Source organism: Pantherophis guttatus, chromosome 2 (assembly GCF_059756535.1).
Source record: "Pantherophis guttatus breed Tessera chromosome 2, ASM5975653v1, whole genome shotgun sequence".
In the NCBI taxonomy this organism is placed as follows: Eukaryota; Metazoa; Chordata; class Lepidosauria; order Squamata; family Colubridae; genus Pantherophis; species Pantherophis guttatus.
Window position 1 is genome coordinate 171907943 of NC_142064.1, and position 15777 is coordinate 171923719.

Below are 15777 nucleotides of genomic sequence, written 5' to 3' on the forward strand. Positions count from 1 at the left end.
GATCCGAAGGGAGTGGGGAAAAGTCTATGGGGACCCAAGGGGCAGGAAGTAGAGGATGGGGTATCTCGGGGATGGGGAGATCTTGAGAGGGCTGGGGCAGGACCTCCTCCACCCTCAGGCGCTCCACTTAAAAACTGTTTAATAATTGCATTGGGGAGAGCAGGGATGGAGGGATCATTAAGTCAGACACTTTACTTAATGGCCATTGTGACATGTGACCGTAATGGGCAGGATTTATTACAACCATATGTCGAGAGTCATTGCTATGAGATGAGAAGCTTTATAAATTCTATAAATTAATTAATAAATACTTACAAGTGCACGATGTCTCTGCAGTAAGATATTTAACAAGCCCTAGAAGAAAGAAAGTTGGCAAATATGAATTGGTGAAAATTTATTTTTTATATCCTCATCTTTAAATATTTATTCTTAAAGCGAGTTGATTGTAGAAAGGCAAAAATTTTATATATAGATGTCCTTTCAATATATAGAAGACAATGCTAGAAAAAAGCATTATCAGTAAGTTCTAAAATACTGGTCATAATGTTGAAATATTGGTCATATTTATGCTAACAAATTTAGCTCACTGTTTAATCAATATTAACGTCATTACAAAGTTGTTTGCAAATGAGAAAATTAGCAACATAAATGGATTTTCTACAGTTCGATAGGAAAACTTAGAAGCAACAATGAAATCCAGAGCCACTGATTATATTCAATATATAGTTAGTCCTCACTGAAAAAAATCACTCATCAATAACTGTTCAAAGTTATGATGAATTTGAATAAGGGATATTTACGATGGGTCACCATAATTATGGCCATTTCAGCATTCCCAATCACATGATTGCAATTTTAGCACTTGGCAACCAGATTGCAATTTAGTTATTTAATAATAAATAACTTTTTTATTATAAAAAAACTTTATTATTAAATAACAAAAAAATTGTTTGCCACCCACCTCGCCTCAGGGCAACTCAGTTACAATGCTGCAGGATCCAGCAGTCACATGATTGCTATTTTCGATCTTCATCACCAGTTTTCAACAAACAAGATCAATTCCAACAAGCTGACATGTCATGTGACTGCAGGACACTGCAACCACTGGGATTTGCCCTAACAGTGCGAACCAGGACTGCTGCAACTGGCACTATAAGTCAGCTCAGTCACATGATATTGTGCTTTATGATCATGTCACTTAGCAGTAGAATAGCTGGTGCCAATTACCATTATTAAGGGAGGACTACTGGTAACAAGAATAAAATTACAGCATAATTATTATATACCACTCACTGTATGATGATCAGCATGTATATGTGAAACGAATACTGCTGCAATGTTGCGTAATATTTTGTCAATTTCATCTCCATAGTGGCGGCAAAGTTGGCCAAAGGTTCCTTCCCCACAATCAAGAAGCACAGATTGAGTAGGACTAGCAAGAGAACATATGCATAATTATCAATAGATTAAAAAACTGCATTTACAGAAGTCATGAACCTGACATGCTACATTTTCCCTCACAATATTTCATGTAACAAGAGTTTAAGATAGTAGTTCTGCTGCATGTCGTCTCACCATCTACATGTGTTATTGAAAAAGTATACTTAAAAATCCTAGTTTGCATTTTTCTGTAGAACCATATCCTAGGACAAATATAGATTCACCCTTTATTTTCATTTGGAAGATTCTACTTTTATAACCTTTGCTTATTTGCTTTAATTTTAGCTCTCAAATGTATGATTAAAAGAACAAGCATTTCAACTTGATAAAGAAATAAGGAGTCAGCAATTAAATAAAGAAGGCAACTGGTAGATTAACATCTACTAGTGAGATCAAGACAGAAACATTACAAAGGATTCTTTCCTATATCAATTTCCAGTTGAATGTCACTGAAATCAGAATCAATAATGAAGGCAAATGTTTCCTGCTGGAAAAGTTACAAATCAGGTATTTTATCCACTCATATCTTCTTGTGAGAAACTGCCTACCACTTTCCTCAAAACTATAACCTACCTAATATTTACCAGGGTAGAGCTAACATTCCGTATTTTCATTGGTACTGCAGAGCCAGTTCCTAAGAACACAACTTCTGGATAGCAACCTTGGGTTTCTAGAAAATAAGAAAAAGTCAGATAAATGCAGGCAAACAACGTGCAAAGATATGGATTGTTACTGAAAAATGAAATACTTGTGCAGAATAAGAAGCCCGTAATATAAACAAAAACTAAAGAGAAATTTCCTGACAGTGAGAACAATTAACCAGTGGAATGGCTTACCTCCAGAACTGGAGGTTTTTAATAAGAGATTGGACAGCCATTTTTCTGGAATGGTATAGGGTCTCCTGACTAGAAGTCCTCCACGGTCCCTTTCCACACTGTTATTCTGAATTCTGTATTCTACTATAAGCATTTGACCACATTCGCCAAGGCCAGCTTACAAATAAGCAGTTCTAAATTTATAAGAAATTACTTTTTTTATAATGTTCTAAAAATCTTCTTTTCCTCAGCTTGAAGATACAAGCTACCTGCATGGAAAAATGGGCAAAATACGGGCAAATATTGTCCCAAAAATGATCTAACATAGAGATTGCATCATTCACTGTTGGATGTTTCTGAACAACGGTCCTTCAGAACTACCATAAAAATTAGGCGGCTTTAACAAAAAAAAACCATAATCTTTGCATGGACAGAACACAATCCTCTACTTCAGAAGAAAACTGCCTCACAAGTAACTCAAAGGATATCAACCTTTACAAATGATTAGAGAAGTGGGCGCCTTCAAAGTTGATAACCTGTTTTTTAACCATTGTCTTTTAGAGATTATCAAACTGTCTTGTTTATACAGGTTTATGTCTATTAAATGAATCAGCTGTTTGACTGGATATGTTGATAAATCCTGCAAATAGCTTATTGACCTGATGATGCTGGTTTCGCTGACAAACTCTTGTGGCATATCTGCACCGAATTCTGGAAGTCAGGGAGTTGCAAGGCTTCGGCTACATATTCAGCAGGATTATAATTAAAAAGAGCGTCCCTAAAAAACACAAGAGACAATAAGCAGCGATTAATAAGCATTTTATTTCCTAAGAGCAAGGGTTATTTTATTATTCTTAACCATTCTGATACTTTTATCACAAAGAAAAACCTACCAAATTTGGGAAACGTTTACTCAAGAGTGGCCATCCTACAGACTGCCAGAAAATGCATACATTTTTGCTCTTCCACTTCCTAGCACATCACTGACCAAACATTCCTGAGGTCAACTGGACCTATCTATTTTCTTGTTTGTCTAACTGTCTGATGTGTTTATATGACCACCCAATTCAAACAATATGATCTCAAAACAAAAGCCACAGATCTGTTAAAAAAAATGCATTGCCCCTAAGTTATAAATTTAATTCAAGATGCTATAAAAGAGAACAACTGTTTGAAATGCAGTTCTATTTTTATATTGTTTGGTCACTTGCTCATACTTCCAAGTTCTATGTAGCTTTCTAGACTCAGAAACAACTGTTCCCCACTCCCACTAAAAAGCAACTCAGCCACTAAGTTAACAAGGTCTACTATGAGAAGAAAAGGTGCTTGCTGACTTCTATCTAAACTTAGTACGTGGCTTTTCTCTTCTCCTTTTATCATTTATAATATCAAGCTTAACAGCAACATTACAACATGATTATCAATATCTAATTTTTCTTTACGATTGACAAGTAAGAAAGAGACTTTTAAGCAATCTCAAATTTTCTGGGATTGCTTTTTATGTTATAAATTTCTGAGCATATTTTTTGTGTACCGTATTTCAATTTTTTAATAATAATGATTTATTAAACCTGTATATATTAGACATGAAATACAACGCTCCGTGTGGATTGCTTTGAGCATTCTGGAAATGATTCCGAACCATTCCCTCTACAACCAGTGCTTATGCTCAAAATGGGGCATTTCTGATTCAGAAGAGGGCATCTGAAGTTCAAATATTTTGCTTCGAAATATTTTATGCATCCTTATGTATTTTATTTTATTTAGTAAGCACAATTTAAAACAAGTACCACTCTGGCCTATTTTCCAAGGTTATGGAGCAAAACATGGAGATTAAAATATATTGATGTTTTGCCAAAAGATATTTCATTTTATTAATATTAAAATAATGTCCAGTTGGTGAGGAAAAGGGTAGAAAGATTTTTTTAAAAAACTGCAGAAATTCTATGCTCGCTGTCAAGGAGGTTAAGTCTTTGGCCAAGACTGAATTCATACTACAAAGGCAAACTGAAATGGCTACCAACTTCTGCCATTCTCTTTTGGGTCTCAGCTGGTATTTGAGGAGGCATTCTCCTTGAGTCACAGGCACACTGAACTCAGCCTCTTCTTCCTGATGGGTAGACAGAAAAACATAAAAGCATGCTACCAAACCGGCTGAAACAGAGCATGTACCCTTCTAGTTGTTCCATAACTAATATTTACTATTATTATCGTCTTACCTTGCTTGGGTGGTGGTTTTTAAGCAATGGAAAGATCTTTGGATGTATGTAATTGAGCTGACTTTGAATTCTGTAGCTGTGAAGATGATGTATTGACTTGCAATTTTCATTGAGTATCAAGTGTTGAGTATTTTCACCAAAGCTAGAGGGTAAGAAAAATCAGACGTATTTTAAAACTTGATATTCTAAATTCTATTTTATATTGGGTTTCACCATCATTGTCTATCAAATCAAAATAGAAGCTATTTACAGCCTAATGCCTAGACTCATCCTGTCTGTTCTTCTAGGTGCTTCTCACAATAGCTTTAGTACAATAAGAGGTCAGGTATATTATGAGGGCAATCTGTCTATCACCCCACTTATGGTCAAACAGTTATATTGCCTGCACTCCCCTGCTGGATCTCTCACCTGTATTTTTCACCTAGACCTATGTATACAAATGCAATATGCCTATCACTCATAACACGAAGACCGGACTTCCTCATTTGTATGTCAACCTCCCATATAAGGAAGGTTTTAAAAATAGACACAAGATGTTCTACCACAAGTATTCACCACAGTGGTAGAACAGTATCAGTAAAAAAGAGCAATTGAGAAAAAGCATAAAATGTTCTCATCTGAGAAACACCCAGAAGCTTTTATCATGCTTATGTCACTGGATTTCCAATCACAGATTTGCCTGTGAAATACATTAAAACAAATAAACCTAAATGCTGATATATTGTCGTGACAATGAATAAGTCAGAAGCTCCCTATGTTACAGTCTGAGATTCTCTTCTTTTAGATACAGACTTAACTTTTTCTGTTTATATTTGTAATATTGTTCTACATTATAGGTTAAGTATTATTGCAAACATGTGGATAGCACTTCAAAAATTGTGTAAGTGCCAAATATTAAACAATGCTAATTATCATTCTAATGGAAACAATTGGTGAGGATGAGTTAAATACCAGCATTATGTCAAAGTAAAGCAAAGAAAATCAATTAACGCTAGACACAAACCTTTCTAACCATTGCTTATACCGACTATCCTTCAGAACAGAATCTGGAGTAATGTGAACAATTAAAGCCACAGAATTTTCTGGATTCTCTTGCTGATACCTGCAACAAAAGGTTAGATATAAAAGCAGAAATTCTCAAGATGGCAGATTATGCTTCTAAAATATACTGTAATCACATGTCAGGATAGTTAGTATCCCAGTATCTACAGGATCCAAGCACTAAGGCCTGGGCATATAGATTCCACAGGTGACCAGAATTTAGCAAAAGAATGCAGCCTTATATCTCAAAATGCCAGTCTAACTTTGATAAAGGAGAGTTCAACACTGGACCTAGAGGTCAAAAATTCAGTTCTGGCCTTAAATTACTGAATACTATAAATAAAACTATCAAACGTAGATAGTTTTGTGGCTGCAAAAATACAAGCTCATATTTGTACCATAAGCATGTCTGCACTATTTTTAAATACTTTACTGAGTTTCAAACTATCGGTATTCTTCAACCTATGAGAGAAATTTGAACCTCAAATTTCTGTTGCTGAGACAGTTCTTAAGTGAGTTTTGTCCCATTTTATGAACTTTCTTGCCAGTTGTTAAGTGAATCACTACAGTTGTTAAATTAGTAATCTGGTGGTTAAGTGAATTTGGCTTCCCCATTTGAACCAGTTGCCAAGCATTCGAATTTTCATTGGGTGACCATGGGGATGCTGGACCAGTCTTAAGTGCGAAAAATGGCCATAAGTTACTTTTTTCACTGCCATTGTAACTTCTAATGATCACTAAATGAATGGTTATAAGTTGAGGACTATCTGTATTTGTACACCCACTGAAGGAGTCAATCCTATATGCAATACATATAATTTTCTCATTTACTAATACTTTGCCACATCTTATTGACCTAGTATAAACGGGTTGTTGACATGGATTGACGAGTCTAAAAACAGACTCATATTTCCAAAAGACATGGTGACAAATAAAGACATGGCAAGAAAGCTGTTGTCCAGTGATTCCTTAATACGAGATATGAAAACAGCTGAGCTTTTGTTTAATCATACCTTAGCAGTATACTGTTTTCACAGACTGAATCTATAAATCCTTCATGAGGGCACTCCAATACAATGAACACTATACTTGGCTCTGGAGGCGTACAAAGTTCTTCAGCCAAGATCTGTAATAAGATACACAGGTCAATGCACACCACCAATACACATATTTTATTAAAGTCTCTCACAGTCCACATATCAACAGGGAGGGGAACATTACTGGAAAACATTTCCTATAATGACCAAGAAGCAGGGATCACAGGGCATGAAGGGTTTTGTTGTTGTTTGTCAAACTGTTCCATCAAGTTATATGAATGTTTGAGCTCAGAAAGCTGTTCACCTCAACCCATAATGATGAACAGGTCCAACTTAAAAGTTTCCCTTTGAATAAGTGAGGAACTTCATGTGCTTTTTCACATTACACAAATCAATAGTTTTGTGGACTCAACTCATTTAAATATTCCCACTGATTGAAGCAAAGGCCAAACAAGAATGTTAGGTTGTAATCTTTCTACCCTAAACAATAAACTAAAAAAAAACAAGCCATGGTTACATTTTTTTTTTTAATTTGATTTATATGCCGCCCTTCTCTGAAGACTCAGGGCGGCTTACAATGTGCTCAGCAATAGCCTTCATTCTTTTGTATATTATACAAAGTCAGCTTATTGCCCCCACAACTAGGTCCTCATTCATAAAACAGGGATGCCCAGCTAATTTCACACACAAAAGGTCCTAAATAAAAGGACCCTTCAAAAAGTTCTACCTCTTTTCCTTCAAATACGATATTCTCTCCATTTTTCACAGCTGTTATTATGGGCGCAATTGCTGCATTGCCACTAAAACAAAACAAAAAAAGTTAGCCAGTCTATGAAGATTGATGACATTCGACATATAAACATTCACCAGAATTCCATACTTACATAGGCAAGCCAAGTTCCTTTGCTTTTAAAACTAAGAAGGTTCCTTTCTTTGGATGGACCTATAGACAAATATTGATTATTTCACCATGTATTCCGAACAGTGTGTTCAGTCATCTCAAATGGTAAAGTTGACATTATATCATAAAATTCATTTATTTACAACCCAACACTAACATTAGAAATACTAAAAGACAGAAAGACATATTTGGCTTGCTGCCAAACAAAAAGGAATGAAAAACCTTATTAGGAATGCAGACTACAGTTGGTGAACTAAGCAATGCACACCTTTTTTTTTCTTTTTACAACTTTATCCCTTTGTTTAAAGATGGAGTGGGGGGGGGATTGTGACTGAGTGGAGCTGAGTGTTTACTGGCCAGATGCCCTTCCTGACACCTACATGGAGTTTGCAGCAGGTATTTTCTCTTTGTGCCCTGATAGAGAAACATCTGCCATTGCCTAGGATCGAACTCTCAACCTTCCAAGTGGAAGGCAAGCATCTTCACCTCTAGGCGACCATGCCACTCTAAGCACTGTTTCTCAGCCTTTTGGCTAAGATCAAGTGTAAGCAATGCACACATAAAACTAATAAATCATCTCATGAGGAAGACAGGTCTAAGATCATCAAAAGCTGCAATTATAAATACAAATGTTGGGGAGAAGTCTATAAATCTATGACATGCAATATGCACTTTTAACTCCTACCATTTCTAACAGCTCTCTGACAATTTATTTCCACAATTTATATGAGAAACATCCAAGCACATGCAACCCAGATGTAGTGAAATCCTAAAAATGGATACTTAGGAGGATTGGAATCTTAGCATTTCTTTCACCCAGCTTTTTTAATAAGCAAAGCATCTGGATCATATCTATTTCATATCAAGTGTTCCCCTAGCTCAGAATTATTACAGCATGACACTGAATCTTTATACCATGATAGAATCCCCAACAGTAATTGAAATATCCTCAATGTGGAGAAATGTTCTTACCTTACAAACATATGCAACAACAAGAGATGGGTCCCTTTCAAATATTTGTCTCCTGCTGCCTTAAAAAAAACCCACAACAGACAAATAAATCCTGTGTCAATATATACATAACATTTAAAATGTCTGCTTTTTACCAAAAGCAACAAGATAACACAACACCACGCTAGAGCCATATCTTACACATTTGAGCAGACATGGCAACTATCTATCTATCTATCTATCTATCTATCTATCTATCTATCTATCTATCTATCTATCTATCTATCTATCTATCTATCTATCTATACACACACACACACACACACACACACACACACAGACTTAATAATTTTATTTTACCCCTGAGAAAATCTAAGGTTCCTGAATTTCTATCCTTTTTTTAAAAAAAGTTGTGGGGGGGGATGTAATACTGCAAGGGAGGGGGAAAATATTGTCACCCCAGAACAATACCATATGCCAGAATAATAGAGACACCCTCAATAGTATTTAAGTATTTTATGTAAACCAGCTTGAGCATTATAGACCCAAAAACATCAAGATAAATTACGTATATTAAGTTAATACGACAAAACATTGATAAAAACTTAATATTTTAAAAATATTAAGACATTGTTAGTGCATACATTCCTAAATTTATCCAGTTTCTATGGTAGTTTCTTTTGTGAAATATAGATGGACTAGGTTTTAAACTTCATGCAGCAATTTAAATTATAACTGTATATCTGGAAAATTCCCCCTCCCTGACCATGAAAACTTCCTGGTGGGTCCCATTTCATTAACAAAGAGTGAGGCTTCCTCACCTATTTTATCAGGTGACTGTTTATTCATGTCAGAGGGCGATCCTGGCCTTGAAATATGTTTTTGATCATCCTCATCTATTAGCAATTTAGAGTCTGGGTGTATCCTTTGCTCACAGTCGGCTTTTGCTTGTTTCAGATAAATGGTGGAAAGAGAAAAGGGACAAGAATGTTAGAATATGTACATCTCTTTGTTTTGCAGACACTGACTACAGAACATATATAATACAGAACTGCATTTCACGGATTTGGCCACGATTGCCTCTATTGACACAGGATTGTCCAAAAATGAGCCAAAAACATACAAATCATTTTTTATGGCTTTGTATTATAAATGAAACAAGAAAATAAGAAAACCTCAATTTTCATAGTCTGTTAAGAACAGTTTTACACAGAATTCTCAGTGGGCATGTTAGTAGCTACTGGAGAATATTAAACAAACTTCATTATTGTCATTCACGTACCAATAATTTGAAAATATCAGGGTTTTCATTCATCTCACCCAACACCCAATGATATGTGATTATAAAAAAACTGGAAGTGATCACAGTGTTAGGCAGCAGCTCCATTTGACCCATAGTACTGGACTCAAGAAAAGCTAATATGCCATCTGTAAACTTTGAATTTGGTTAATGAAGTATTTATCCTGATATTCAACTGAACCCTGGCAAGACTAAGTGGCTTCAGATACTGGGACCTTCTGAATCCAGAGAGTTACCATCTTTGGTGCTGGATGTAGTTGAATCCAAACAGACCTGGTGCACAATATGGGAGTTATTTTGGATTCACAACTTCTGCTCCAAAAGCAGGTAGCTGTTGTGGCCAGGAGGGCCTTAGCACAGTTTCATGCTGTGTGCCAGTTGCCCCCATTCCTAAACCAAGGGACTGTAACTTCAGTCATTCATACCCTAGACCAGGGGTCCTCAAACTTTTTAAACAGGGGGCCAATTCATGGTCCCTCAGACTGGTGGGGGTCCAGACTGGTGGGTGGACGGGGTGATGTGGGCGGGGCAGCCTCGTGGTCCCATGTGGGATGGATTCTTGGCTTCGGCGGCCCGTATCCAGCTCGTGGGCTGTAGTTTGAGAATCCCTGCCCTAGACACCTTCCAAATGGATTACTGTTAACATATTACATGGGGCTACTTTTGAAGACCATCCAGTAGCTTCAACTGATACAAAATGCTGTGGTTTGAATAGTTACGTGTGCTTCAAGAACTGTATATTTTACTCCTCTGCTTGAAAGCAGCACTGGTTGCCACGATGCTTCCGGGTCCAATTCAAGGTGCCGGTTATTATTTTAAAGCAGAAGGGAAATTTTAAAGCAGGTCCCATTGGAGCTTCATCTGGCAGGACCCAGAAAGACAGCTTTTTTCTGCCATGGCACCCACCCCCTGGAATAACATTCCCTTGAGATGAGATTTGCTCCGTCCCTGCTGGCCTTCTGAAACGCATTTAAAACTTGGATGCAGCATCAAACTTGTGGATCCCATGGAGGTATGCAGCCTCTTAAATGGCTGCACTGTGTATAAGTTTAGACTGCACTATCCTCTTTTTGTTATTTATTTTTTTTATTGAAAAGTTTTACAAAAAGTTTACATATTTCCCCCCCCCCCTTCCCTACCCCAGCCTCCCCCCTCCCCGCCTCCTCTTCCCAGAACAAATTACAGGGTATAACCTTCAACAATCATGATCAATCCTAGTCTAAATAATTATAACATTCCACATCTCTTGTTCCTTCAATTCCCTAATTACCCGCCTAACTTGATTACTTAAGGACACACCAAATATCTATATAGTCATTCATAACCTATCAGCAATTTCTTATTCCGGTATTTGTTTTGAATATAATCTATCCATCTTCTCCAGTCTCTTAAATATCTTTCATTTGAATGATCCTTCAAGTACGCTGAAATTTTTGCCATTTCCGCTAGGTTTGTAACTTTCATTGTCCACTCTTGGATTGTAGGTAAATCTTGCTTCTTCCAATATTGTGCCACCAACAGTCTTGCTGCAGTTATTAAATTCAAAATCAATTTAGTCTCTATAACTGTACAATCCGTAACTATACCCAGCAGAAACAGCTGTGGTGTAAATTTCAACCTCTTTTTAAGAATATTTTGTAAAATCCACCAAATTTTTATCCAAAACGCTTTAACCTTTTTACATGTCCACCAAATGTGAAAATAAGTGGCATCCTCACAATTACATCTCCAACATTTTGGTTGTATATTCGGATACATACAAGATAACTTTTTTGGGTCTAGATGCCATCTATAAAACATTTTATAAAAGTTCTCCCTTAAATTTTGTGCTTTAGTAAATTTCACATTTGTCACCCATATTTTTTCCCAAGTTTCCATCATTATTGGCTGTTCAAAATTCTGCGCCCATTTTATCATACAGTCCTTAACTAACTCTGTTTCCGAGTCCATCTCTATCAATATATTATACAATCTTTTTATGTGCATTGGGCTTTGGTCTCTAATTTGTTTAATTAAATTTTCAACACTTTGTATAACACCAGTTTTCTGGTCTTTTCTCCATCTGGCTTGTAATTGTACATATTGAAACCAAGTTTGAATTATTTTCTCCTCTTTCAACACATTCACAAGTTTTAATTTTAATATATCTCCCTCCATAATGAGAATATCTTTATATATAATTACGTCCTGTCTACCTTCTATACTCGTATTCTCTATTGCGTGCCTGGGTGCTGTCCATATAGGTATCTTTTCATTTAACTTGTATTGATATTTCTTCCAGACACGCAATAAAGCATTTCTCAATATATGACTCTTAAATGCTCTATCCACCCTTTTTTCACACTAAATAAGTATGCCAACCATAGACCAGGTCATGCCCTTCAATATTCAATATCCTTCCATTTGTTAGATTAATCCAATCACTAATTGTTGATAAAACAGCTGTTTCATAGTACAATTTTAAATTTGGCATTTTCAATCCTCCTCTTTCTCGTATATCCTGCATTATTTTCAGTTTTATCCTTGGTTTCTTACCTTGCCATACGAACTTATTAATACCTTTCTGCCATTCTTCCAGGTTGGCATCCTTTTTTAGTATTGGTATCATTTGAAAGAGGAATAAAAATCTAGGTAAAACATTCATTTTTATAACTGCTATTCTACCCAACAAGGACAGTTGTAATTTTTTCCATTTATCCATTTCAGCTTGTATTTTATGCCATATCAGTTCATAATTATGCTTATACAATTTACCATTAGAAGATGCAATATAAACTCCTAGGTATTTAACTTTTTTAACTATTTCACATCCCGTTACCTTTGTAACTCCTCTTTTTGATTTGTTGTCATATTTTTAACTATCATCTTTGTTTTTCCAATGTTTATCTTAAACCCAGATACTTGACCATACTGTTTTATTATATCCATCAAAATCTTTGCTGATTCCACTGGATGAGTTAAGGTCATAACCAAATCATCTGCGAATGCCCGTACCTTGTATTCATAGTCTCTAACTCTGATTCCCTTTATCTCATCTATATTACGTATTTTGTTTAACAACAATTCCAAAGTTAATATAAATAATAATGGCAATAAGGGACATCCCTGCCTCGTACCTTTTTCAATTTTTAAAAGTTTCTGTCAAACTGCCATTAATAATTATCTGAGCTGTCTGTTCCTGATATATTGCTTTTATGGACTGCATAAAGCAATTCCCAAATTGCATCCTATTAACCACTCTCAATAAAAATTGCCAATCTAATCGATCAAAAGCTTTTTCCGCATCCAAAAATATAAGCACCGCAGGGATTTGGTTATTCCTTTCCAAATATTCCAATATGTCAACAATTTGTCTTACGACTTCCTGTTTGCTGCTGGCCGCCGCCAGACGTTCCTTTGGGATCGTCAGCTTCCACTGCCTGTCAGAGCCGCCTTCACAACGGAACGGCGGCTCGAAAAAACTCCGTTTCCATGAGGAAACGGAGATAGAGCCGGCAGGGGTGGGTAGAACTCTCTGCAGAGTCCCAAAAGTTTTTCTTTTTCTTTTGGGACGGAGCGGATGAGATGCCCCATATCCCCAGCCGTTGCTCCGGGCTTTGGGAGACCTCTGCTAATGCAGAGCCAGGCGTCAAGAGCAAGCCTGTGAATCTAACAGATTACTCAAAGAAAATGTGAGCTGGATCTGTAATACTGAACCGCAAGTATTTTACTTATCTTTTAAAAAAATTACTTAAGAGAAAAGACGAAAGGAAAGGGGGGGAAAAAAGCCTTTTAAAATGGCGCTTGCAGCAGCTGGAGAAGAGGCAGAAAGGAAAAGTCCTTCCGTTTTCTATTATTACAATGTAGCGGAATAAATACCACTGGTTACATTTGTAGACAAAACTTCGCTCCTGTGTTTTTCTTTTCTTTTTTTTCCTGAAGACTTGATATTGTTGTTGATTGGAAAGAAGTTTTTTCTCTTGTTTTTTTTTTTCTTTTCTTTTTAACAAAGCCTGCCTGGGCGGAAACATGGCACTGAGATTTACAAAGTCAGATAAACAAGTAGGGGGGGGGATTCCCCCACCAACAATTTAAAGGAACAAGTTTTAACTCTTCAGTCTCAGAAACCTGATTTTAATATAATAGAATTTCTCTTAGAGGAGATTGAAAGAAGGGATGAGATTGTGAATCAGCATCTTGAAAAATTTAAGCAGGAAATTAAAGAATTGGTAAAATCTAAGTTTGATTTTTTGGAGCGAAAAATTTTAAAAGTGGTTAATGGATTTTCAGAATTTATGATACAGTTGGATACAAATACTAATTTACTAGAGTCTAAAATGGATGAAATTCAAGATAAATTGGACAATAGAATTCAAAAAATTGAAAATGATTTGATAAACACTCAGGATAATAGCTCAGAAGAAAAACCTAAAATGGATGCTGACCAAAAGTCTGGTAATGTAGAAAATCTGCAACAGAGGATTGAACAAGGGGTTCTAATGGTACAATATAATTTTACAGAATATGCGATAAGACTGCGAGGTTTGCAGGAAAATAATAGAGATGATTTAAGGAAAATATCTTCTGAATTTCTAGCTGGGATTCTAAAGGTTCAACCTGATGAAGTGTTTAGTAGGATTGATAGAGTTTTCAGAATAAATTCCTGGATTGCTAAGCAAAGGCAACTGCCTAGAGATGTGGTGATTTATTTTACGGACAAGGAAATTAGGAATAATATTGTGCAAAATTCCTTCAATTCTAATTTGCAATTGTATGGAAGAAAGATATGGATCTACAAGGAACTCCCACCTAAGATATTAATAGAAAGGAAGAAATTTGGTTTTCTGGTGTCTGAGTTAAAAAAGAGAAATATCCCATATAGGTGGAACGCCCCAGTTGGTATTATACTGAGACATCAAGGAGAAAGATATCAGTTAAATACTATTGAAAGAGCGGAAGAATTTTATCAAAATAGGTTGAACATGAATTTAACATCTTCAGGTATAATACAGGATAAGCAGAAGGAGCTGGAAATAAAGGGAAAATATCGAATTACAGAGACTGTACCAGATAAATTGCCTTTGGATTTATCGGATACCCCAGCTGGATTATCTACAAATTTGAGAGAAGTGCCATCTGATTTTAATGTGATGACTTATCAAGGCAAGGACAAGCATGGAAACCAATTAGAGGATATACAAGGGACAAAAAAGAAACATGAGACACAAAAACAAAATCAACAAGACCAATCTACAAAGCAGAATGAAAACCGACCAGTTGACACACAATCTGTAGAAAGGAAACCAGGATGGAAGTCAAACCCACAAAAAGAAAACAAAAAAAGAAATAGGTTGTACAAAAATAGAAATTTTTAACCCAAGCAACAGTGAAGCCAGTGATTTTAAAATATGAATGATTATGTGAAAACATAGAGGAGGCGACATATTGGTCAATATTATCCTGAGGATAGTGGCAGATCTCTGCATTGCCGTAATTTTGGGACGTGGAGAGAGCCTCAAACTGATGGATTTGAATTATCTACTTTGAAATTTCTTTTTGTGTTGATAAATATATTATAATTATCTTGAATCATAAGGCAAGAGAATCATGCTGGGGCATGCAGAAGATCCGGTTGTTACCCACCACGATGATGGAAATCAATAATCCTGATGAAACCCACAATTATTATTATATGGAATATAATCATAATGTCACTCGGGTGGTTATTTTTACTTTTATACATATAAGAAGATATTTACTACTGATGGGGGCAGATATGATTGAAGATCTTGAATAAACTGTTGCATCAGCAAGCTATGTTACCCTATTATGGATGTTGGTTTTAACAATCCAGTGGAAAGACCTCAAAGAAGATATTATATGGACTATAAAATTAAAGTTGTCTTTTCTTTTTTTTTTTTATTTAGATATAATGGAATATATATATATATATATATATTTTTAAGTAGTGTGGGCAGTGAATTAAAGATATTAAGAATTGTTGTGTATGGTAAATTTGCAGGACAGTGGGTGAATAAGTTAGCTACAGACTGATTAGTTTAAGAAAAGGGATTTTTAAGTGATACATTTAGGG

The 15777-nt window shown here is 35.8% G+C and overlaps 1 protein-coding gene across 2 annotated transcripts in view; it reads right to left on the reverse strand.

The window, feature by feature from the left end:
* Nucleotides 1–15777, reverse strand: part of ELAC2 (elaC ribonuclease Z 2) — a 32818-nt gene that overhangs the window by 7469 nt on the left and 9572 nt on the right. For both annotated transcript variants that reach the window (XM_034407785.3, XM_087883586.1), the window contains exons 7-18: nucleotides 9226–9351; nucleotides 8426–8484; nucleotides 7437–7495; nucleotides 7280–7352; nucleotides 6529–6641; nucleotides 5478–5576; nucleotides 4475–4616; nucleotides 4280–4365; nucleotides 2915–3033; nucleotides 2014–2110; nucleotides 1294–1432; nucleotides 316–354 (exon numbers count right to left, since the gene is read on the reverse strand). In XM_034407785.3, coding sequence (XP_034263676.2) covers nucleotides 316–354; nucleotides 1294–1432; nucleotides 2014–2110; nucleotides 2915–3033; nucleotides 4280–4365; nucleotides 4475–4616; nucleotides 5478–5576; nucleotides 6529–6641; nucleotides 7280–7352; nucleotides 7437–7495; nucleotides 8426–8484; nucleotides 9226–9351 — 1151 coding nt within the window. The remainder of the gene's footprint in view (nucleotides 1–315; nucleotides 355–1293; nucleotides 1433–2013; nucleotides 2111–2914; nucleotides 3034–4279; nucleotides 4366–4474; nucleotides 4617–5477; nucleotides 5577–6528; nucleotides 6642–7279; nucleotides 7353–7436; nucleotides 7496–8425; nucleotides 8485–9225; nucleotides 9352–15777) is intronic.